Here is a 23,229-nt window from a genome sequence, read left to right on the forward strand (position 1 = left end):
AGCTGCCCTTTGTGCTGCTTATCACATATGTCAGTACATATGCGATGGGCAGCAGTATGTACCACCACTGCTTGGTGCATTCTGCCCTCTATCGCACCAGGGCCACTCTCTTATGTTTCCCCCCAGGCCAAGAGTTGCCAGCCAGCACCTGCTGCTGCTGTTAGAAGCATGGTGCACAGCCAGGACTGCAAGGGGATCATGGTGATAGTCACAGGCTTGAGACCCTGATGTCAGATGTATGCAATGCATTAACCATTCAGCTGACTGAGCCTCTGTCTTCTATTGTTACCAGTGCTATTGTTATGCTATGATTGGTAGCAAAACAAACAAACAAAAATTCCAAAAGATTCCGTATCATTGATACATTGGGGGAAATATACTAAGAATACGAATGCAAAAAGTTGCATTCGTATTCTTAATACGAATTAATACGACAGCATACCTCATATGCTTTGTCGTGTTCCGGAGGGGGATTTACAAAGCAGTCAAATACAGTACGACTGCTTTGTAACCCTCCGATGGCGTATAAATTTGTATTAACGGCCGTATATACGGCCGCTAATACGAATTAGTTGAGGCAGTCTGCACGGATCAGTCAGATCCGTGCAGGCTGCAAGGTGTAAAAAAAGAAAGAAAAATAAATAAATAAAAAAACCCGGCATGGGGTCCCCCCACAGCCGAAACCAGCACCTGGCTGACAGAGCCGGGGCCGGTAATTAAAAATCAGGGAACCCGACAAATAGGGGTTCCCTGATTTTTAACAGTCAGGCTCCAGGTCCGGGGCTGGTTCCCAAAATACGGGGCACAAAATGACTAGGGGTCCCCCCGTATTTAAGAACCAGCCCCAGGCTCAACCAGCCAGCAGGGTAATGCCACAGCCTGGGGGAGACTTTTTATACAAGTCCCCCCGGCCAAAGCATTAACCCTCTGACCAGTCAGCCTGGCCAGGGGCCCTGTGGGAGTGGGGACCCCCCCAATAAAGGGGTCCCCCCTCCAGGACTTACCTAACCAGGCTGAAGCGTGGTACTGTCCTCGATGCCCCTGGGCGGTGGGCATCGAGCTGATTGTGTGTAAAAAAATAGAATAAACTATTGTTTTTAACTGTGGAACTATGAGTCCCAGCAAGCCTACCCCGCAAGCTGGGACTTGGAGAACCACAAGTCCCAGCCTGTGGGGCATTAAAGGGCCCGCTGGGTCTTGTAGTTCCACAGTTAAAAAAATAGTAAAATAAACACACACTGACACATAAGAAAAATAAAACTTTAATACATACATTAATACATACATTACACACGGCGATTCCAGCAGCTCCCTGCATCGGACTGAGAGGCGCAGAGAGCTTTCATCCTCCACGCCTCTCATCAGAATGATTCTATTGGCCGCCTAGCGGCCAATCAGAAGCCGCGCTAAGCAGCCAATAGAATCATTCTGATGAGAGGTGCGGAGGATGAAGGATCTCTGCGCCTCTCAGTCCGACGCGGGGAGCTCCAGGAAATGCTGGCAGCTTGAAGAAGCTGGAAGAAGCCCTGGACTACGGCGGATCAAGACTTCAGAGCTTCCATGGAGGACCTGCTGTATTTTCGTGGCTGTTTCACGGCAATTAGCAGCCGTATTATCAATACGGCTGCTTAGTAAATCAGGAACCACCTTTCTTTTGAATGGTGATTCCTGTCGTATTCTATCGATGGTGTAATCATTCGTATTTGTAAATACAAATACGAATGTCCCATCATTAAGAATATGAAAATACGTTTTTTTTTGGCATAGTAAATGCCAAAAATACGTATACACCCCCAAAAATTGTAATTGCGTATGAATTTTTTTTTTAGTAAATTTCCCCCATTATTTCTATTTCTCCCCCTCTCCCTCCCTCCCCTCCCTTTCCTTCCTTCCCTTTCCCCAGCAACCATGCATGCTATGTGACTGTGTGTATATCACATCTGTTATATGTACCCTGCACACAGACAAAAGGAGAAGAGCTGGGTGTTGTGTGTGCAGCCTGGTACTGCCGAGGAAGGATGTTCTCTGAGTGTCTGTCTGTCATGTATATAACAATAGCCAATATTTGGTGTGTTAATGAAGGACCGAGGCCTGCGCTGGATATGAAGCCTGCATTGCTGCATTCACGTGTTGTGTATTTGTTTACACATTTGTGTGGCTGCAGCTAGGTTTCTGCATTAGGACAAGGCGGTGTTAATGTGTAAACTGTGTTTTTTTTTAGATTCTATTATGTCTCAATTTATTTAGATGTTTTTCTATATTTGTTATTTTTTTAAATTGTGTTGTTTTTTTCTCCCATAATATTGGTTTTATATTATTATTATTATTTATTTGCCTAGTGCCAGGGTCCCATATTATTTTATGGGGAAAAACGTTACACCTTTGCCAGGCGATATCTCAGGTTTCCAGGGGACTGGAGAAACGGTGCTGGGCTCGTTGGAAAGCCCTGGTCCCCAGCTATAAAATGAAATGATAGGAGGGGCACGTGCCCGGGTGCCCCCCCTTGAATCCGCCAATGCAATTGCTACCGCCTTGTATCCATCCATCTAGTGTGACCAGTCCACTCTCCCACTGATGCTCTACGACTCCTGTTTACCTGGACTTACAATTTTTTCTGGGATATCTGCGTTATTCCTATTTCCAGCAAAGGAGAATAACACGCTGAATAGGGAGGCCTGAGCCCTTGCAATTATAGGGCAACCAAGGACAGCTGGTGTCACCACCATTTGGACATATCCATTTCCAAAGATACAAAGGATGGTAATATCTAACAACCATATTTTTCAACCCATACCCATAAGATGGAGATCTCAATTCAATAGTACATATATCCCTGTGATATTTTATTACATTGCTCAATTTTTTATTTTTCATATTAATTTATCGTTATGTGCTAGATGTATATTAATTGTGATATTAATTATTAAATAATTACCTTTGAGAACCATCTTGTCTACATTATTGGGAACAGGTAGCGCTGACACACTTTTCTACTTTAATATTTTTGGGTCCGACAACCCAGTGCCAGCTGCTATTGATAGCGCACCACTCCATCTTTGTTTCTCCATTAATTAATCAGGCCTTGGTGGAGACAACAAGCAGAATAACCCAGATTCATGACATTCCCCTTATAGTTTAGCCGATAACATCATAAATGACCATTCAGAATTTGCTGACTATGGGGCTGATTTAGAATGAATTGCAGGGCTGCAAATCCGCAGCCCTGGCGATTATCGGAGGACCGTGCATGCACACGGTCTGCAGAGCAAGCCCTTGCAATTACAGGCAGCAACAAATTGTGATTGCACCCCATATGTTGGCTGTTTGACAGCCGGTGTTTGTTTGTGGGTGGCATTCCAGCTTTTTCAGGGAGTGCCCCAGAAATGCAGGTGGCTCCCGGCCGTTGGGAGGGGCGCTGAAGTCATTAGCGGTCCCAATCTCCACACAACCTTCACAGCACCAAGTCATAGCTTATGGGGCACTGCACACGGGGGGTGGGGGGGGGATGAATGCGACGGTCTCTGATTCCGAATGAAATGTCCTCTCTTTGCAGCCGTGCACAGGGGTGGGATTTCACTTGGGTGGGGAGGCAGCTACCTGATCACTGGGCTGCAAATCTTCGGGGCCAGCAATCAGGTATGAATTAGCCCCTATACAGTAGCGTAACTTTGTTCCAGTTGCCCGGAGGCAAGATAGATATTGGTGCCCCCCTCTCACACATATCCCTCCCACACAAACACACACATAAACCCTATATAACCTTATATAAAATATATATTTATGTTAATAAATATAGATAGATAGATAAAGAAAACATATATAGTTAAGAACTCAGAAGCAATATCATTGGCTTTTAAATAACTGATTTAAACTTGCAGGGGGAGGAGAGGTGCCCCCTTGGGAGCAGGAGCCCGGCGGCAGATGACTCCATTGCCTCCCAGAGTTCTGCCTCTGCCCCTATAATTACACAGTGAACATATGGGATATATGCTAATAAGTGATGAATTTTGCTATTTATCACTATTGTCCTAAAGATGTAATTTACTTCTGTCTACGGAATTTCTCTTATTAAACAACACACAGAGCAAAAGCAGCAGCGGAGTCTTAGGAAAACACGTAATGTAACGTATGTTATGTGTGTTATAGTCCCAGTCCATAGCTGAAAATTAAAATGAAGGAGTTAATTGTCCTTATAATACGGCTGAAACTTGCAATCTACGAAATTTAGGAAACAGTATATCAAAATAATGAACTTAAATGAACACATAAGCTAAGTCCTGCGCCCTCCAGCCCTAACGTTCCTTACTTTTGCCCGCAGCTTAGGCAATTCATTGTCAAAATAAAATAAAAAAGAACAATGAGCAAAGCTCAAAATAATTTATTGTGCCTCAAACATCTGTATTTATCTTTGGTTTTATATAATATCTATTTCACCCACATTTATGTCAGATATTCTGTCACCATTTGTGACAAATATTGTGTCCTTATGAGTGGGCTCCATCACCAATTGCTGGAATTCAGAATGTCCCTACTTCTGGTGGAATTTGTAACAGACACCTCCCAGTTCAAATCAGATGCTCAGCTAACATTGCTGAGTGATCTACATTGCTCAGCACCATCTCCCTGTGTGTAGGTCCTTTAAGAGTTGAAGTGCAAGGGATTGGGCTGAAATTTAGAATCAGATTCTAGCTTTTATTCATCTAGTAAATATTAAAAAATAACTATACTCTTCAATTACCCTCTTCACAACCTTTAATAAATCTTTCCCATGTACCTTTAACCTGTATGATCCAGCCCAGGGGTGGCCAAACCGGTCCTCGAGATCTACCAATGCTCCACATTTTCCAAATCACCTAGCTGCTGCACAGCTGTAGTCATTACTAACTGTCACATTGTCAAACCTGCTGCAGTCATTCCTACTATAGATCATAGGTTGCCTGGAAAACATGTAGTCATTACTAACTGTCACATTGTCAAACCTGCTGCAGTCATTCCTACTATAGATCATAGGTTGCCTGGAAAACATGAACTGTTGGTAGATATTGAGGACAGGTTTGGCCACCTCTGATCCAACCTATAGATGACATACTGCTTAATAAGAGAAGATTAAGGCCCTTGCAGTTGTGTTGCTCGCAGTCAGAATATCGTGTCGGTATCCCGACTTGCAGCCAGATATCCGGTGCCAGAATCCCAACATGGATGGAGATTGCCAGTGCTGGAATCCCGACTACCGACATCCTAATCGTAAGTATGTGGGCAGATTAGTGTTAGGCCTGAGGAGGGTTAGAGGTGAAAGCACGAACGTAAGTATACATATCGGACCCCTATAGGGAGTTCCATAATCCGGATGCCGGCGTCTCTATTCCAACCACTGGCATCCCTACCTTCATCCGCATGTATTCTCTACTTAATAACAAGGGATCTGCAATCACTGCAGGTAACAGAGAAAACTTAACAGTGCTGCAATGAGCAGGAACCACTACACACGTGGGGTCTAGTGAACAGTAACTTGTTGAACAAATTACATTTTTATAATTTTGATAAACCAGCATTATTTTAGCACACTCCAAAAATGCAAATGCTGGCGTTCTTTTCTTTCTTTATATCGAGTAATTTTTTATTGATTTTTCCAAAAGTAACAAAGTGCACAAATAGGCAGACACGTCAAGTAATAATTGGTATACATCAAATTTGGGACATGGTACAATATGAGTAATTAACAATATCAAGGGCATAGTATGGAGCACATCCGCTGATAGAGTTATAAAAATGAGAATACCCAGAGGCGTCATTTGGGTAAATGGATATAATATACAGTATATATATATATTTATATATATAGTGTACTGCACAAAGCCACTCATCATGAATAACTATCAGAGTGTTCATATACCATGTAACATATGGGGCGAGATTCTATGCTATGCGCTAAATGCGCATGTTTTATTTGCGCACCACATCGCCAATTTAAAATTCGCATTTTTCAGTCAAAATGCGCATATTTAATGTGATGCGCATTGGAGGCTGAAAAGTGCGAAGAGGGGCGATTTGCAGCGAAGTGGTGCGCTGTATTTAGTCCTGAAAATGTGCGATTTTCATGTCTGAAAATCGCACATTTGCAGGACAGCGCAAAGTGTAAAAAAAAAAACGAGCGCGGGGTCCCCCGCCCGAGCATAACCAGCCCCGGGCTCACTGAGCCGGTGCTGGTGACATAAAATCAGGGTCCCCGACAAATAGGGGTCCCCTTGATTTTATGAAACCAGCACCAGACTCAAGGTCCGGCGCTGGTTCCCAAAATACGGGGGACAAAGTGACTAGGGGTCCCCCGTATTTTAAGAACCAGCACCGGACACAACCAGCCAGCAGGGTAATGCCACAGCCGGGGGAAGCTTATTATATAAGCTCCCGCGGCCAAAGCATTAACCCCCTGGCTGGTCAGCATGGGCAGGGGTCCTGGGGAAGTGGGGACCCCCCCAATGAAGGGGTCCCCCCCCTCCAGGACTTACCAGCCCATGCTGATAGTCCGGGGCTGTCCCCGATGCCCCTGGCCGGTGGGCATCGGGCTGATGATTTGTGTAAAAAAAAGAATGAAAACTATTGTTTTACACTGGCGAACTATGAGTCCCAGCAAGCCTACCCCGCATGCTGGAACTTGGGGAACCACAAGTCCCAGCATGCGGGGCATTAAAGGGCCCGCTGGCACTTGTAGTTCTGCAGTGAAAAAAATAGTGCACAAAATCACACTGACACCCTGTAAAATAAAACTTTAATACACACAAAACACACACACACTGATACTTACCTACCTTGAGCCTGTAGGTCGGTCCCTGGATCCTGGGTCCGAGCTCCGGGGCTCCAGGGCAGAAGAGTCCGGTTCCGGGGCCTTGGTCCTGGTTCCGGGGCTGGTCCTGGGGTTCCGGGGCTCCTGGCGTGAAGAATCCGGGGTCCGGGATCCGTGGTAGTCCCCAGGGGTACCTAAGGAGGCAAATCCTACTCACCTGCTCCCCGGCGGCGACCTCCGGTGACAGCGCTGCTCCAGACTGGTACCCGGCTTGCAGGACTTTGCCCGGCGCTGAGATGTTTCCTCCTCGCCGTCTCTGCACAGAATGATTTCTCGGCCAATCAGTAGCCGAGAAAGTCGGCTCCTGATTGGCCAGAAATCATTCTGAATACAGACGCCGACGAAGTAACATCTCTGCTCTGGATGCGCTGAGATGTTACTTCGTCGGCGTCTGTATTCAGAATGATTTCTGGCCAATCAGGAGCCGACTTTCTCGGCTCCTGATTGGCCGAGAAATCATTCTGTGCAGAGACGGCGAGGAGGAAACATCTCAGCGCCGGGCAAAGTCCTGCAAGCCGGGTACCAGTCTGGAGCAGCGCTGTCACCGGAGGTCGCCGCCGGGGAGCAGGTGAGTAGGATTTGCCTCCTTAGGTACCCCTGGGGACTACCACGGATCCCGGACCCCGGATTCTTCACGCCAGGAGCCCCGGAACCCCAGGACCAGCCCCGGAACCAGGACCAAGGCCCCGGAACCGGACTCTTCTGCCCTGGAGCCCCGACCCAGGATCCAGGGACCGACCTACGGGCTCAAGGTAGGTAAGTATCAGTGTGTGTGTGTTTTGTGTGTATTAAAGTTTTATTCTACAGGGTGTCAGTGTGATTTTGTGCACTATTTTTTTCACTGCAGAACTACAAGTGCCAGCGGGCCCTTTAATGCCCCGCATGCTGGGACTTGTGGTTCCCCAAGTCCCAGCATGCGGGGTAGGCTTGCTGGGACTCATAGTTCGCCAGTGTAAAACAATAGTTTTCATTCTTTTTTTTACACAAATCATCAGCCTGATGCCCACCGGCCAGGGGCATCGGGGACAGCCCCGGACTATCAGCATGGGCTGGTAAGTCCTGGAGGGGGGGGACCCCTTCATTGGGGGGGTCCCCACTTCCCCAGGACCCCTGCCCATGCTGACCAGCCAGGGGGTTAATGCTTTGGCCGTGGGAGCTTATATAATAAGCTTCCCCCGGCTGTGGCATTACCCTGCTGGCTGGTTGTGTCCGGTGCTGGTTCTTAAAATATGGGGGACCCCTAGTCACTTTGTCCCCCGTATTTTGGGAACCAGCGCCGGACCTTGAGTCTGGTGCTGGTTTCATAAAATCAAGGGGACCCCTATTTGTCGGGGACCCTGATTTTATGTCACCAACACCGGCTCAGTGAGCCCGGGGCTGGTTATACTCGGGCGGGGGACCCGCGCTCGTTTTTTTTATTTTTTAACCATTTCTATTATTTTTCACAGCAGAACCCTGCACAGAACATTGCGATCTGTGCAGGGTTCTGGCTAATTCGCCTAACAGACCCAGGTCTGAAATAAGTGCGATAATTAGTCACTTAAAAAATGCGATGTGCAAATGCGCATTGCATTAAATAAGCGACTTGTATACTTTTCTGTGCGAAAACATCTGGATGCGATAAAAATGCGAATTAATCTCGCATTTTTATTCACCAGACCTTAACGCACATAATATGCGATTTCAGCCCCTGTGCGCATCCCATTAAATAAACGATTTCATGGGAAAATGCGATATCGCCATTTTGTGGTCTAATTACCGCAAAAAAACGATAATCGCATCCCATAGAATGTCACCCATAGTATCTAGATACAATATTAGCAATGACATGTCAAACATAAAACTAAACCCAAAACAAACCTACCTCAAAACCCCCCACCCTGTATAACCTACCCCCCAATTTAGGCATACCTGGAGCCCCTAGAACAACTACCCCCACCCCCCCCCCCCCCCACCCCCACTAACTACACTAAGATACTAATTACCCTTACCTGCCCATTAAACTTTAGGGAGCAGTAAATTAGTGGTTTTAGCCAGAACCAATCCAAAATCGCCCCAACCACAGGATATGATCATCTCTATTCTGACTAACCTTATCAAAAAAAATCTAATTTACCCCCCCTCCCCAAATGCAGGATAGCAGCCAAATGGACAGCATGGGGCAATAGATATAATAACATAATATAAGGAGCAATTTGTTTTATAACTCCACCCTGCTTCCCAGGAAGGAAATACAAAAAAAGCCATTCCAGCCGCACTGTCACATCGGATCAGCACAGCAATATCTATAGTTAAATCCAGGCTAGTTTACACACCACCATCAGGATATATCCTACATACTGTACAGTACAGAAGGATTATAATAAGAATTGTCTACATCTATAAAAATATAATATAACATCTATAATAAGAATTGGGTACTTGTTTCCTAGCACGGCCACAATCGCGGGCATCATGTACCTTTACGTTAAGGTACACGATGCCCGCGATTTACCCGATTTCCTTTGAAATCAGGTCCATTTTGCCGGCAAAGGGAAAATCGCGGGCATCGCGTCGGTCGCGACCATTAACATTGGCCCCGACGCGACCGACGCGATGCCTGCGATTTTGTCATAGGCTTCAATGTTAAAATATTTTTTAACATTGAAATTGGGAGCATCGCGTTGGTCTTGTGTCATTATAATGGCACAAGATGAGATGGACTTGATTTAGTCCATCTCACATAGTAAAAAATGTGAAATGGGCCAATATGACCCATTTCACATTATATATGTCCCCGTCGTCACCCCACAATTGACGTGAACCCGAAGCGTGGCGAGCGCAGCAAGGCCGCGAGGGGCGGCGGTGCGCGTCCTCCGACCTTTTCATTCCCCTACTATCCACGTCGGCGTGGAGTTGAGAATATAAAGCGTGGCAAGCGCAGCGAGCCACAGAGCCCGAAGCGTGGCGAGCGCAGCGAGCCCCGTGAGGGGACGCGTATACCTGTGAAGTTATACGCGTACGCTCGCCACGCTTCGGGCTTGGTGGCTCGCTGCGCTCGCCACACTTTATATTCTGAACTCCACGCCGACGTGGAAAGTAGGGGAATGAAAAGGTCGGAGGACGCGCACCGCCGCCCCTCGCGGGCTCGCTGCGCTTGCCACGCTTCGGGTTGGCGTCAATCGTGGGGTGGGGTTTACGGTGTAAAATTGGGGGTCTAGGGAATATTTTACATTGAATCCAATGTAAAATCGGGTCCCAGGGACCCTATTCACATTTGATTGAATTAAAAAATCGGGTTGGTCGCATCGCATGCGACCAAATCGCATGCGATGCGACCGACGCGATTTTTCCAACACGAGCACCCCGATGGAAATCGGTGTGGCCGTGCTAGGAAACAAGTACCAAGAATTGTATACATCTATGATTGTCTAAGGGGCATATTCAGGGTCCATCGTTAGCTGATGTAGTTCTGCCTGTTCTAGCTTTTACATCAGCTAGACAGGCGAATTTGGTTTCAGCTTTTCACCAATTAGTGTATTTACAATGAATACAGGGCGGAACGCCTCCAGGCGTTAAAACACCTATGAGGCGAAAGGGGCTATGTCCAATTCGCCTGCATGCTGGGTGAGTGTAAAACTTTATCTTTTTCTTCAAACTCCCCTGCTTCGTTCATGTAAATGCAGGGGAGTTAACTGGGCACCAGCGGTTTTAATTTTACTGTGTCCCCCCCTCCCTGCTGGGTACAGACCTGTCCCTGGAGTGAAACTCCGTCTGCCCTGCATGATTTATGTTCACACGCTGGCCGCCAGCCCCCCGGCTGCTGACACAGCTTTGACCCCGTCCCGGAGCTCTGATGCGGGCATGCATCTCACCTCACCTCAGGCTCTCCCCATGGTCCCCCTTTGCTCCGGGCTGTGTCAGCAGCCGGGGGGCTGGCGGCCAGCGTGTGAACATAAATGCACTCAGCGGGCTGACAGCGGGGAAGACAGCGGACGGGAGTGCACTCCAAGGCGGACAGCGAGCTGTACACTGGAGGCTGCAAGGAGGGATGGGGGATGCAGCCGTGCCAGCCAGTATGAATGTAAGGGGAGCAGGGGGGATGTCCAGCGCACTCCCCTGCTTCTTTAATCCACATGCAGGGGAGTGCGCTGGACATCCCCCCTGCTCCCCTTTCATACTGGCTGGCCCGGCGCTTGCATCCCCCATCCCTCCTTGCAGCCTCCAGTGTACAGCTCGCTGTCCACCCTGGAGTGCACTCCCGCCCGCTGCCTCCCCCGCTGTCAGTCCGCTGCTTCCCCCGCTGTCAGTCCGCTGCCTCCCCCGCTGTCAGTCCGCTGCCTTCCCCCGCTGTCAGTCCGCTGCCAGCCCACCTCCTTCCTACTTGCAGTATCCGGGGTGCCGCCCGCTGTCAGCCCTGAGTGCCGGAATCCCCGCAAGCCGCCCTGGAGTGCACGCCTGGCCGCTGCCCACCCACTGTGTCTGGCCGCCGGTGATCGATAGCCAGGTAAGAATCCCCAGCAATTCGGCATGGAGCACACCAGCCGCCATTGTTCCACCCTCCTGCTGCCCACCTGCATCACCCTGCTGGTCACCTTCAGCCCCCCTGCTGCCCTACTTCTGCCCTTCCATACCCTCCTGCTGCCCACCCGTGCCCCTGAATCTGTAAAATCTGATGCCACCTGTGCCCCTCCTGCTGCTTTCTGCTGCCCATTTGTGCCCCCCTCCTGCTGCCCTCATTCACTCCCTGCTGCCCACCTGCGCCCCCGTGCTGCTGCCCACCTGCGCCCCCGTGCTGCTGCCCACCTGCGCCCCGTGCTGCTGCCCACCTGAGCCCCCGTGCTGCCTCTGTCACCCTCCAGCTGCCCTCTTTCACCCACTTGCTGCCCTCCTTCACCCACCTGCTGCACTACAGAACCCTCCTTCACCCCCCTGATGCCCACAGGCACCCTCCTTCACGCCCCTGCTGCCCTCCTTCACCCACCTGCTGCCCTCCTTCACCCGCCTGCTGCACTACAGCACGCTCCTTCACCCCCCTGATGCCCACAAGCACCCTCCTTCACGTCCCTGCTGCCCTCCTTCACCCGCCTGCTGCCCTGTCACCCGTCATGCTGTCCTCTGTCACCCTCCTTCACCCCCCTGCTGCCCTCCTTCACCTGCCTGCTGCCCACCGGCACCCGCGTTCACCCTCCTGCTGCCCTCCTTCACCTTCTGGCACCCTCCTGCTGCCCGCCTGCACCCTCCTGCCGCCCACCTGCACCCTCTGGCACCCTCCTGCCGCCCTCCTGCTGCCAAACAGCGCTTTTGGCCGCCTAGCGGCCGTGCGACTTCTGATTGGCCGATAGGTGGACAATAGCGCAATTTGGGGTGAGGAGCTGCAGGATGTACACAGACATTCTCCGGCTCTCCTCAGTCCATGCCGGGATCAAGTACTGCGTTAAAAAAAAAAAATTATGAAAAAAATCTAAATATATTTATATAGGCAATAATAAACATACAAAATTTATTTATAAGTAAAATGACAATAAATTACATTGATTCATTTAAAAAACGACATAAATAAAATAATATTTTATGTTTTGTAGAGCAGTCCCGACAGAAGAAATTGTCTAGTTCATTTTGTCTAAAGCCTGCCTGAAAACTGTAGAATCCATTTAGACAATCAGACACTGAATAGGCTAAATCAGATTAACATGGCTGAGTTTAGACAAAGTGAAACAAAAAGTCCAAATGACTCATTTAGACAGGCGAGGCAAACGAAAAGAGTTGACAGGTGAAATGCTTTAGACTGTCTAGAAAAAATGATAGTGAATACTACAATTCATCTAGACTTTTTTTCCAGGCGTAAAATATGCTGTTTTAGACAGAATGGACCTAAAGACCAACAGTGAATACACCCCTACATCTATACATTCTCTCTCAAGAAGGCTCTGGTGAAACAAAGGTATCTGGTCACCTTGGACTTGAACAAACCATCTTTCCACAGGTCAGCATCCAAGCCATCTGTTGTCTGAGAAACCTGTAATGTGTCACATAACAAGAGGGACGTGAGCAACAGACAAGAGATATATAATATATATTATGTATGCCGTAACTTTAGTGATTTACATACAACCACAGATTACATAAAGAAGAACCACAGCTGTGAATATTCTAATAATCATAATAGATCGTAAAACATTTTTAACAAACGCTCACTCTAAGAGTAAAGACTTTTTCATCACGTGGACACTTATGAACACAGTCCAGGTAAGTGCAGTAACAAAGGGAATCACCAAGAACACTATGGAAGAGCCTATGGGCTAGTAGACTTTCAGTAGCAAACATATTTTCTGCCAAGCTATACACTTATAAAATAGTTTATTGTAGTAGATACTCCAATTAAGGTTTAGTGATATTAACTCTGCAGACACTTACATAGGAAAATAAGGATTAATGGAGAAAAACCAGACAAGAAGCATGAAACACCGGCCTTCCCCACCAGTTTGCAGCAGTGGAAGGGAACCCACAGACCAGGCAAAGCCTTTCATTTCTGCATAGTGTGGGGAACCTTGCTTAGGCTGGGTGACGTGTTTACCCAGCAATTAGGGGGTAGTAGTAACTCCCAGAAGCAATGGAGGTGTTAGTCTCTGGGCTCCAAGCCCTGAAGGGGCACCTTCATGTACAGCAGCACATGTGTGGTTCCAAGTGTGACCGCTGCTCTTCCGATGGAGCGCTGCGAGGAACCCGCTGTTGCTGCATAATGTATAGTTAATCGGCTCTGTCTCTGCTAACAGCTGCAATAGAGGACAGGACAACTCCTGCCTGGTACCGCTCAGCCTGCGCTGCAGCAAGCAATGGTGCCCCCACTGCACTGTGAGATGGCACACACCTGTGACTGCTGACACATATTCACATGCACAATATTTGTTTTCACTTTATTCCTTTAAGAGGGGTCACCAAATTCCAGCTTGTATCCGGGTGACCGGGATGAACTTACACCCCTGCCCAGCGATTTCATCGGTGGCTGGGAGCCGACATCGGCACGTGCAGAAAATGTAAACAGTACGCCCCAATTAAACTGCATTTAGAACTACAGTAACATTACCTTTCTAGCAGGTTAGTCACATGCCACTGTGCTAGGGGATGTCAGCAGCTTAAGCTTCCGGCTTAATGCTGAGGTGGCAGGAGGAGCTGCTGTAGTGGAGCCAGGAGCCGGCAATTTCCGGCAGGTGAGGTACAGCAGTGCAGCCTGCGCAGCATGACCTATGACCTAGTCACACTGCGCAGGCTGCACGATGTGGTCGGGAAAAAACGGGCAGCGTGTGAGCGCAGTCTAATCCCGAAGTTGGGATATAATTGAAATCTCTGACATTTTGGGGCCAAATTCCGCCAATCCTGATCCCAGGATTGGCCACCCTAATATAGACTAATGTAAACAAGCGTTACACGGACGTGTGTCATTGTATAGGTAAAGTAGCTGTCCTTCCGCGCCTCACAGCAGTCATATAAAGCTGCTAAGTGTGTACTTCCGGCTATACTGAGCAGACCCACTCACGGACAGGTTAGGGACTATGGGCCAGATGTACTGTACTAAGCTTCAAAAGTGATAAAATGGAGAGTGATAAACAGCCAGCCAATCAGCTCCCACCTGCCATGTCACACGCTGTGTTTGAAAAATGTCAGGCAGGAGCTGATTGGCTGGCTGTTTATCACTCTCCATTTTATCACTTTTAAAGCTTAGTGCATCTGGCACTATAACCGGTCTGTGTCTGCTATCACCAAGCTATTTTCCTCTGATTTAGCCATAACATTAGTTATCTGGCCTCCCTGGACAACCAAGGGGAAAAATCACCAGGCTAATAAAAATGATTATACACACACACACACACACACACACACAGCCAGAAAATACAAAAACTCCCCCCCCCCCCGCTCCAAAAATTTCACAAAAAAAGCACAAACCCTCACCCGAAAATAACACACACACACACAGCCAGAACATACACCCCCCCCCCCTCCAGCCCCGCAAAAATTTCACAAAAAAAGCGCAAACCCTCACCCCAAAAATATCACACACACACACACACACACACACATTGAAAAGGTTGGCATGCATTAGGTGGACCACTGAAGGTCGACAAACTTAAAAGGTCTAAACATGTCACAATTCAATGAATGTAGTTTTGGGTATCTACAGCCTGTGTACCTCTCACATTTGTAAATTAATCAGCAGCAATAGTTAGCTTAATTCACCAGAATACAGATCTCCATAGCTGATTATATAAATGCCAGTAACAAATATGGCCGCCTGGCCTCAGTGTATGGGCAGGATCGGCCATTTTGCTGTCCCAACTGTAGCAACTTGTCAGTTGCTGAAGAGAGAAGCTGTTTCTGGAAGAGAGAGCTAGTTTGTTGCGACAGCTAGTGTAGTACTCCCAGCAGATTTCTACAGGATCCCGCTGTTCAGAGCACCATAACACCTGTGCTTTACTGGACATTGTTTTTTTTTTATTGTGCTTTTATTTCAGATCGAGATGAGCAGAAGAGAGTTACGGCGGCTCCAGGAGGACCAGAGGAGATGGAGCCGCCAAGAAGATCAAGGTAAGTGAGCTATTGGGGCAGTTAGTCCAATCTAAGGGGGCAATTTATAACAGCAGGGAGAGAGATAAAGTACCAAACTACCAGCTTCTGTCATTAATAATAATAGGAGTTGTTTGGCTGGTACTGTATCTCTCCCACTTTACCTTTCTACATGCCATGATATCTCTCTGCCTGTGTGGCATGCGGGCGGCAGTTGGGGTTAGCTGCACATGAGCTGTATGTACTACCCTCACTTTGTGGGAGATTCATGAAATCTTGGAGAGAGATATTGTGGGGAGAGATACAGGGCACAATCTTTAAATCCCTTTTAGACACTTAAAACCTATTGCTTATGATAAATGGTGCTGCAGCAAACCAGCTCCCAAATGCCATTTTTCAAAAACATGACAGGAGCGGATTGGCTGGAGCTAAAACTTTTGATAAATGGACCTCAAAGAGGTCTATGTACTAAAGGTGCCCACACACTAGAACGGATTTTGGGCCGATTGGCCGATTTCCGATAAATCGGCCGATATATTGTCCGATGTTTACCGATAATCGGTCGATATCGGTCCGATGCGCGCTCCCGTGGATCTTTAGCTGAATCTTCTGATCTTACGTGCTGCACGAAAGATCAGAAGATTTAACAAAAGATCCATAGGAACGCACATGGGATTTTAAGAAAAATCTTTGGTAAAGATGTGCGCTTGCCTGAAATCTTTTGTCCAGGACAGGCAAAAGATTTGAAGGCTAATTTATGCGCACATCTTACGATCGCAGATCTTTCTAATCTACCAACACGCCAGATCCTATCAGACATTTTCAAACACCTCCTGTAACATGGCAGTGAGGAACTGATTGGCTGGTACTTCATAACTAGACACTTTATCCCAAGGTTAGTACATAGGCCTCCAAAGTACCAACCAATCAGCTCCTGACATTTTCAGGCTGACAGGGAGATGCGGTAAGCTTTAGCGACTGGTAGAGATAAAGTACCAGCCAATTAGCCATGTTACAAGCTCGGTTTTTGCGACAGTTCAGTCTTTATTCATTGCTATGGGAGGTGCTACCCATAGCTTCAGCTGAGACCTACAACACCTAGTAAGCGTTCTCGTAGGTGCACTAAGGATCTTTTTACTGAATCATAAAATATCACTTTTTTTAGTGCATAAAATGTAAATAGCATCCTGGGGAAATATCCACTGACCTTCACTCTGATTCCTTCCTAATGCCTGATGTTACTCTTGGTATGGGCTGATTGCACTAAGGTCAACATACATTGGGTCCATCACTGAAGGTTGACACGAGCCAAGGTCGACATAACAGTGGACATTATCACACCACTCAACATTTCATCTGGCATTTCCTCTGTATGTATCTGTAATACCATGTTCTCATTGCCGCCCCTGCAAAATCCCGGGTTTTTCTTGCCGGGTTTTTGGCGGGGCACAGAGAATGGATACTTTTCTACCCCGTTCATACAGCACCTTAAACCCGGGAAATTCCCGTGTATGACGCGTTCACACTGCTTCCCCTGGTCTGCCCTGCCAACAAGTGTGTGAATATAAAAGCAGCTTTGATTGGCTGTTGAAAAAGTAGCTGTGATTGGCTGTTTTAGAAAGCAGCTGTTATTGGCTGGCTGAGGATGATGTCATATAAAGTGGCCTGTTTTTTCCAAGCACACTGCATTGCTGGAATCATGGCTGATGAGATGCTTTTGTTTTGCACCATTTTGCTGTTTCATGCAGCAAATGAGAGCTTGCTGCAGCTGCTTACATTGTGCTACCTTGCACAATGCACTTTGAAGAGGAGGAGAGCGCAATTTCTTGCTGAGAGAGACAGTGCTCGCCTTCATTATGTGCGAAGGAGAAGAGCTTTCATCACCTCCAGCGTTACCTCCATATTGAGGTTCAGCACATCCAGTACCCGGCGAATGTGGACCAGAGACTGCTCTCATGGCGAGGTATTTTGGTCTACAGTGGAGGGTTATGAGGATGACCAGTGGATGGAGCATTTTCGCATGTCACGTGGGACCTTTCAGTATGTGCTGGACCTTCTAACCCCTGCACTTTCCAGACAGACCACAAACTGCAGAATACCCATCTCACCTAGAAAGAGACTAGCGATAGCGCTATGGTGGTATGCTACACCGGGAGAATACCGCACAGTCGCCTGCTTGTTTGGAGTGGGGAGATCCACTGTATGCACTATAGTCCATGAGGTGACGCAGGCTTTGCTGGAAGGACTTTACCGTCGTTTCATCACCTTACCTCAAGGACAAAGGTTGGACGACATCATCGCTGGTTTCCTGCATCGTGGATATCCACAGTGTGCTGGAGCTATAGACGGTACACACATTCCTATTATTGCCCCCACAGAAAACCATGCGGATTACTTTAATCGCAAAGGCTGGCACTCCATAATTCTACAGGCTGTAGTGGACCACAAATATTGGTAAGTACATTTTTTTATGATAATATTAAACTGTACTTTGCGTATTGCTAGGGTAACTAAACAGAAATCTTAACACTTTATATTTTCAGCTTCACTGATGTCTTCATTGGCTGGCCTGGCCGTTCCCATGATGCAAGGGTTCTAGCAAATTCGGACCTATACCTTATTGCTGAGGAGAAGCAGGATGGCTGGTTGTTCCCTAGAGAGGTAAAGATATGTTTTTGCATGTTGCAGTTGGGATATTTTTAGTGTTATGTATGCATGTATGTATAACCAACGTACCACATGTATTGTTGTTTTTCAATGTCTCTCTTTACACCGGTAGAGAAAAGTGGCAATCTGAATAGCATACTTGTACTCCAAGAATTCCATATTGTAACTCTTATTTTACTTTGCAGAAATCGAAGATCATCGATGGGGTGGAGATCCCAGTACATATAATCGGGGATGCAGCATACCCATTACGACGATGGTTAATGAAGGGGTTCACCCAGCGCCATCAACTTACCCCGGAACAAATTGATTTCACCCACACCCTCAGTTCTGCACGAATGGTGGTAGAAAATGCCTTTGGCCGTCTAAAAGGCCGTTGGCGTTGTTTAATGAAGCGCAATGACATTGATACCAGCTTCATGCCTCATGTAGTTGCTGCCTGCTGTGTGTTGCACAACATATGTGAGTTTAAGAAAGAACAGTTTCTACCAGAATGGACCGTACTGGAGCCTGAGGAATCAGATCACTCTGCAGATTCTGAGATGTATGAGGGGACAAACACATGTGCAGAAGACATTCGCAACACCATTACCAATAACATATTTGCTTTAACCCACTAGTGTACTATAGTTTTTAATTTTCAATAAACTTCAAAAACATTTCTGTTTGTTTGTACATATTTTATTCATATGTACAACATATATTTTTTTAGTTAAATAGCATAAAGTGTACCAAAAATGCACATAGAAAAATATAATAAAACTGTAATGACAATACCCAAATGCCTTACATAACTTCTGTACAGGCCGGGTGGGCAGACAAATAAACAAAAAGTCAATAAACACCTCTACAGCACATGGTAGCGGGGGTTTTCCTTTCTTGGAGCCGTTCGATTCTCCGCATGACTATGTGGACCAGCCGCATAATCAAGGCAGTGTGGTGGAACTGTGGGAGGCTGAGTTGCACCCGGTGTACGCTCAGGGAAATGGCAGTGATTTGCTGGAGGCTGAGGTGCCCCAGCAGCATACTCGGGGCACTGCGGAGGAACTGGTGGAGGCTGAGGTGCACCAGCTGTACGCTCTTGGAAATGTCGAGGATTTGCTGGAGGCTGTGGTGTCCCAGACGCATACTCTGAGGAGTGCGGTGGAACTGGGGGAGGCTGAGGTGGACCTGCTGTACGCTCAGGGAAATGGAGGTCATTTGCTTGAGGCTGAGGAGTCCCAGCAGCATACTCAGGGAAAAGGTGTGACATTGGTGGTGGGTGAGGTGTGCTGTATGGCACCATGTTCCCCTGGGTTGGGCCTACAAAATTTGGTTGGCCTGCGCTATACATTGGATAACCATACTGAAAATTATTGTGTGGTGGCTGGGGCAGTGCATGGCCTTGTGCCCTAAATAGACTATTAAGGAACTCCATCTGCGTATCTCGGTTCTCTCGATTGATACGCTCATGCATACCAACAATGGCAGTAATGAACGTGTTCTGTAGGTCACGCTCATTGTCCATAAATCGCTGCAGACGAGCATCTTCATGAACTTGCATCGAATTATCCATTTCCTTCAGGTGTTCAAGCATTACGGTGGTCATTGCTTTTGTGGCTTGTTCCATCTTAGTGGACCTCTTTCTTCTCAGTGGCACATTATAAACTATGGGAAAAACAAACAACACATTACTATACAAGACTATAATAATGTTACTTCTCCTTCTACCCAAAAGACATTGTTGTTGCCCATGCACTTGGAAAACCATCTGTGCTGAAGGCTAGATATCAGTAAAACCTTAACTTCTCATTCAGACGTGTTAGCAATGTTGCTGACAGGCCTGAATCAGATCCCCTCTGCACAGATGCATGTGGATGTTAAATTTCAAAAATACTTAAATAAAAAAGCAGTGTTGGCACATGCATGCTTGAGGCCTTTTCCCTCCTGCACTCTTGCTACATGCTGCGACATATTTCTTTAATAAACAAAAATATAGTACTGTGTAATAATGGTGTGTGTAAAAAGTTATAAACTTACTGTTGGTCCGCAACTTTGGACGTGCACTCTGTGGCAATGCTTCAAAGGCTGGACTTCCTTCAGCAGGTAGTGATGATGCAGGCGTTGATGGTGGTCGCTGCAAAGGTGATGGCGGATGCTGCACAGGTGAAGAGAATGCCGTGGGGCCTACAGCTGAATTGTGGGAGTTAAATGATGAATCCAGAACTTCACATTGGGCTTCACCATGGACTGAGCGGGAATCCATTTCACTGTCTGTGGCCTCAAGGTCAATGGGTGACGCTGCTGCTGCTACTGCGTTTTCTTCACAGACACTTGCTGCACTGCCAGCAAAACTGCTGGAGGAGGACAGTGATATGGGATTAGCCAGTGCAGAGTTCCCAAAGATGACATTACACTGGTCATAAAATGGCCAGTCCATACGGGCACCACCACTCTTCCTCCTGTTTAGGTCATGGACCTTAGCATACTGCTTCCGCAGGGCTTTGAGTTTATTCACTACCTGTTGCTGCGTTTTGACGATGCCACGGGCAGACAGGATTTTGGCGATGTTGTAGTAAACAACGGAGTCCTTCACTGTGCCGGTCACTTGCTTTTTTATCTCCTCCTCTCCTCTCACTGCTAGCAGCTCGAGCACTTCCTCATCCCTCCAATGCGACATGTCTGCTCTCCTCGACGCAGCATATGGACGTCAGACGCAGCATGAAATGGACGTCACGTCACATGATCACATCCGCCAATGAGCTTCTTTTTTTCCATCATGTTTGAAAAACCCGTGTCTGCGCTGTTCAGACTGAAGTACACCCGTGTTTTACCCAGGAAAAACCCTGCAAAAAACCCGTGTGTAATTCCCGGGGCATAACACCCGGGAATTTCAAAAGGACGCGTTCACACTGAGACACGACACGGGAAATTACCGCTCGCCCTGCCAAATACCCGGGTTTTTTAGGCAATGAGAACGGGGTATAATTTGTCAGCTTCACCGGTTTGGGAATTTCACGTTTAACACCAATAATTACAGTATATAGAATGTTATTTGCATTATTTTAAAAGCATATAAGGTGTTTTTTCCTGCTTGATATTATATGAACCATTGTCAGTTTGGAATATTTATTTTATGTTTTCGTTTGTTACACACTGTTATACTTTTTTGGGTACTTGTTTCCTAGCACGGCGCCCATCGCATCGTATACCATAAGCCTTACAATGGTATGCGATGCGACGAGATGGCACCCGATGTTATACAATTTAAAATCATATACCATTGTATATGGCATACAATGGCATACAATGCGATGAGATACGATTTTAAAAATTGTATAAGCACCCTAATGGGTGCTTTTAATGTTAAATGGCCCCCCTATAAGATTATTAATTGTATAAGCACCGTAATGGGTGCTTACAATGTTAAAAGCACCCTCACGCCACCCCCACTATCAACGCCAACCCGAAGCGTGGCGAGCGCAGTGAGCCCGCGAGGGGCGGCGGTACGTGTCCTCCGACCTTTTGATACCCCCACCATCCACATCAGCGTGGAGTTGATGTTAGATAGTGTGGCGAGCGCAGCGAGCCACCGAGCCCGAATCATGGCGAGAGCAGCGAAGGGACGCGGAATACATGTAAAGTAATACGCGTCCGCTCGCCACGCTTCGGGCTCTGTGGCTCGCTGCATCGCCACACTAGATAAAATCAACTCCACGCCGCCGTGGATACTGGGGGTATGAAAAGGTCGGAGGATGCGTACCGCCGCTGCTCGCCACGCTTCGGGTTGGTGTTGATAGTGGGGGTGGCGTGGGGGTGCATTTAACATTGTAAGCAACCATTAGGGTGCTTATACAATTTAAAATCGCATAGCATGCTGCTATATGGCATGCGATGCGATAGAATGCATAAGATGCCATACGATTGTAAATCGTCGGGCCGTGCTAGGAAACAAGTACCCTTTTTTGTAATCTGTTTGGCTATAGTAATGGGGGGTTGGGATAATTTGGTCTACAGCATGATGGTCGACACCATTAGGTCAACATGGGAAAAGGTCGACATGGTTCTAGGTTGAAAGGTCATTAGTTCGACAGGTCATTAGTTCGACAAGGTCTAGGTCGAGAGTCAAAAGGTCGATATGGGGTTTTTCACTGTTTTTTTACCTGAATATAAACACAGTCGACATGGACACAGTTTAAAGTGCACCGCATCCCCTCGCATCGCTCGCTGCGCTCAGCACACTATATTATTCTCCCACCACACCCTAGTGGATGGTAGGGCATGAAATACCGCCTGTTGGCACATGTCAGATCAAAAAACAGTGAAAAACCCCATGTCAACCATTTGACTGTCCACCTAGACACTGTCGAACTAATAGTCTGTCGAACTAATGACCTTTCGCCCTAGAACCATGTCGAACTTTTTCTATGTCAACCTAGACCCATGTCGACCTAATGGTGTCGACCATGCTGTAGACCAAATGACCGCATGCCAGTAATGGGCTGATACAGCAGCCATATCATTTTTCAAAACTTTATTATTTCGTTTAGCATGACCACTGCTCCGGGAGAGATTCTAATTTATTATACCAATGTATTGTATCCACTTGCACATATGAATAGCTTATTCTAAAAGGTGCAAACACACGAAACAATGTTGGAAACTATGTTGGAAATTATCCAACATTGTTTAAGATGGTTTCAAATCGTTCAACGTGCGTACACACAAAACTATTTGAAACACTTCACCAAAAATTGGCCTATGATCTTCCTGCATGCTAGAAATATCATAGACCAATCCTAATGGTCGCCTGTTGCAAGGAACCATTAGGTTGAATAGGCTGTTCCTTTCGATCGGGAACGTCCACATCTTGCTTCAAATCTTTCAGTGTGTATGCACCTTCACTCTTGTCCATTAGTGGTCATGCCTGTATTCAATCATGTTTGAGCTGTGTTTTTAATAAGGTGTTATTGCCTTCTGAACCACCCATATTGTTTAAGTCATCTGTATATCAGTAATCATTGCCAGACGTTTCAGCAAGATATAACCGGCAATACTCTGCTAACTAGTTAAACATATTATTCATATAGTGGTCAGATCGCACAATAGAGCACAAACACTACAATCCGTTAAGGCAGCACGCTCCAGGTAACAGTCAGGCTGCGGCTCTTGCTAGAGCGGTATAGCCCAGTGAGGGCTAA

At 47.0% G+C, this 23,229-nt stretch overlaps 1 protein-coding gene and 1 long non-coding RNA gene across 6 annotated transcripts in view; both read right to left on the reverse strand.

Moving 5' to 3' along the window:
• LOC146049645 (uncharacterized) overlaps nt 1-23,229 on the reverse strand; it is a 210,844-nt gene that overhangs the window by 54,342 nt on the left and 133,273 nt on the right. For 4 of the 5 annotated variants that reach the window (XR_014466169.1, XR_014466166.1, XR_014466165.1 and 1 more), the window contains one exon: nt 12,777-12,839. The exons of the other annotated variant lie outside the window; for it this stretch is intronic. This is a non-coding gene — a long non-coding RNA (uncharacterized LOC146049645). The remainder of the gene's footprint in view (nt 1-12,776; nt 12,840-23,229) is intronic. 5 annotated transcript variants of the gene reach the window in all.
• LOC146050256 (uncharacterized) lies at nt 18,897-20,708 on the reverse strand. Its single transcript, XM_083167184.1, has 2 exons — nt 20,069-20,708; nt 18,897-19,696 (listed from the first exon to the last, which is right to left on the reverse strand). The coding sequence occupies exons 1-2, from the start codon at nt 20,706-20,708 to the stop codon at nt 18,897-18,899; spliced, it is 1,440 nt and encodes a 479-aa protein (XP_083023310.1).

The sequence above is a fragment of the Crinia signifera genome, chromosome 12, assembly GCF_055691185.1.
Source record: "Crinia signifera chromosome 12, ASM5569118v1, whole genome shotgun sequence".
In the NCBI taxonomy this organism is placed as follows: domain Eukaryota; kingdom Metazoa; phylum Chordata; class Amphibia; order Anura; family Myobatrachidae; genus Crinia; species Crinia signifera.

Bases quoted from the DNA above. Each gene is read 5' to 3' on its own strand.
- LOC146050256 (XM_083167184.1), bottom strand. From the start codon at position 20,708: ATGTCGCATTGGAGGGATGAGGAAGTGCTCGAGCTGCTAGCAGTGAGA. The intron at 19,697-20,068 runs GTAAGTTTATAA...TTTTTCCCATAG, and splicing joins TCCAAAGTTGCGGACCAACA to TTTATAATGTGCCACTGAGA.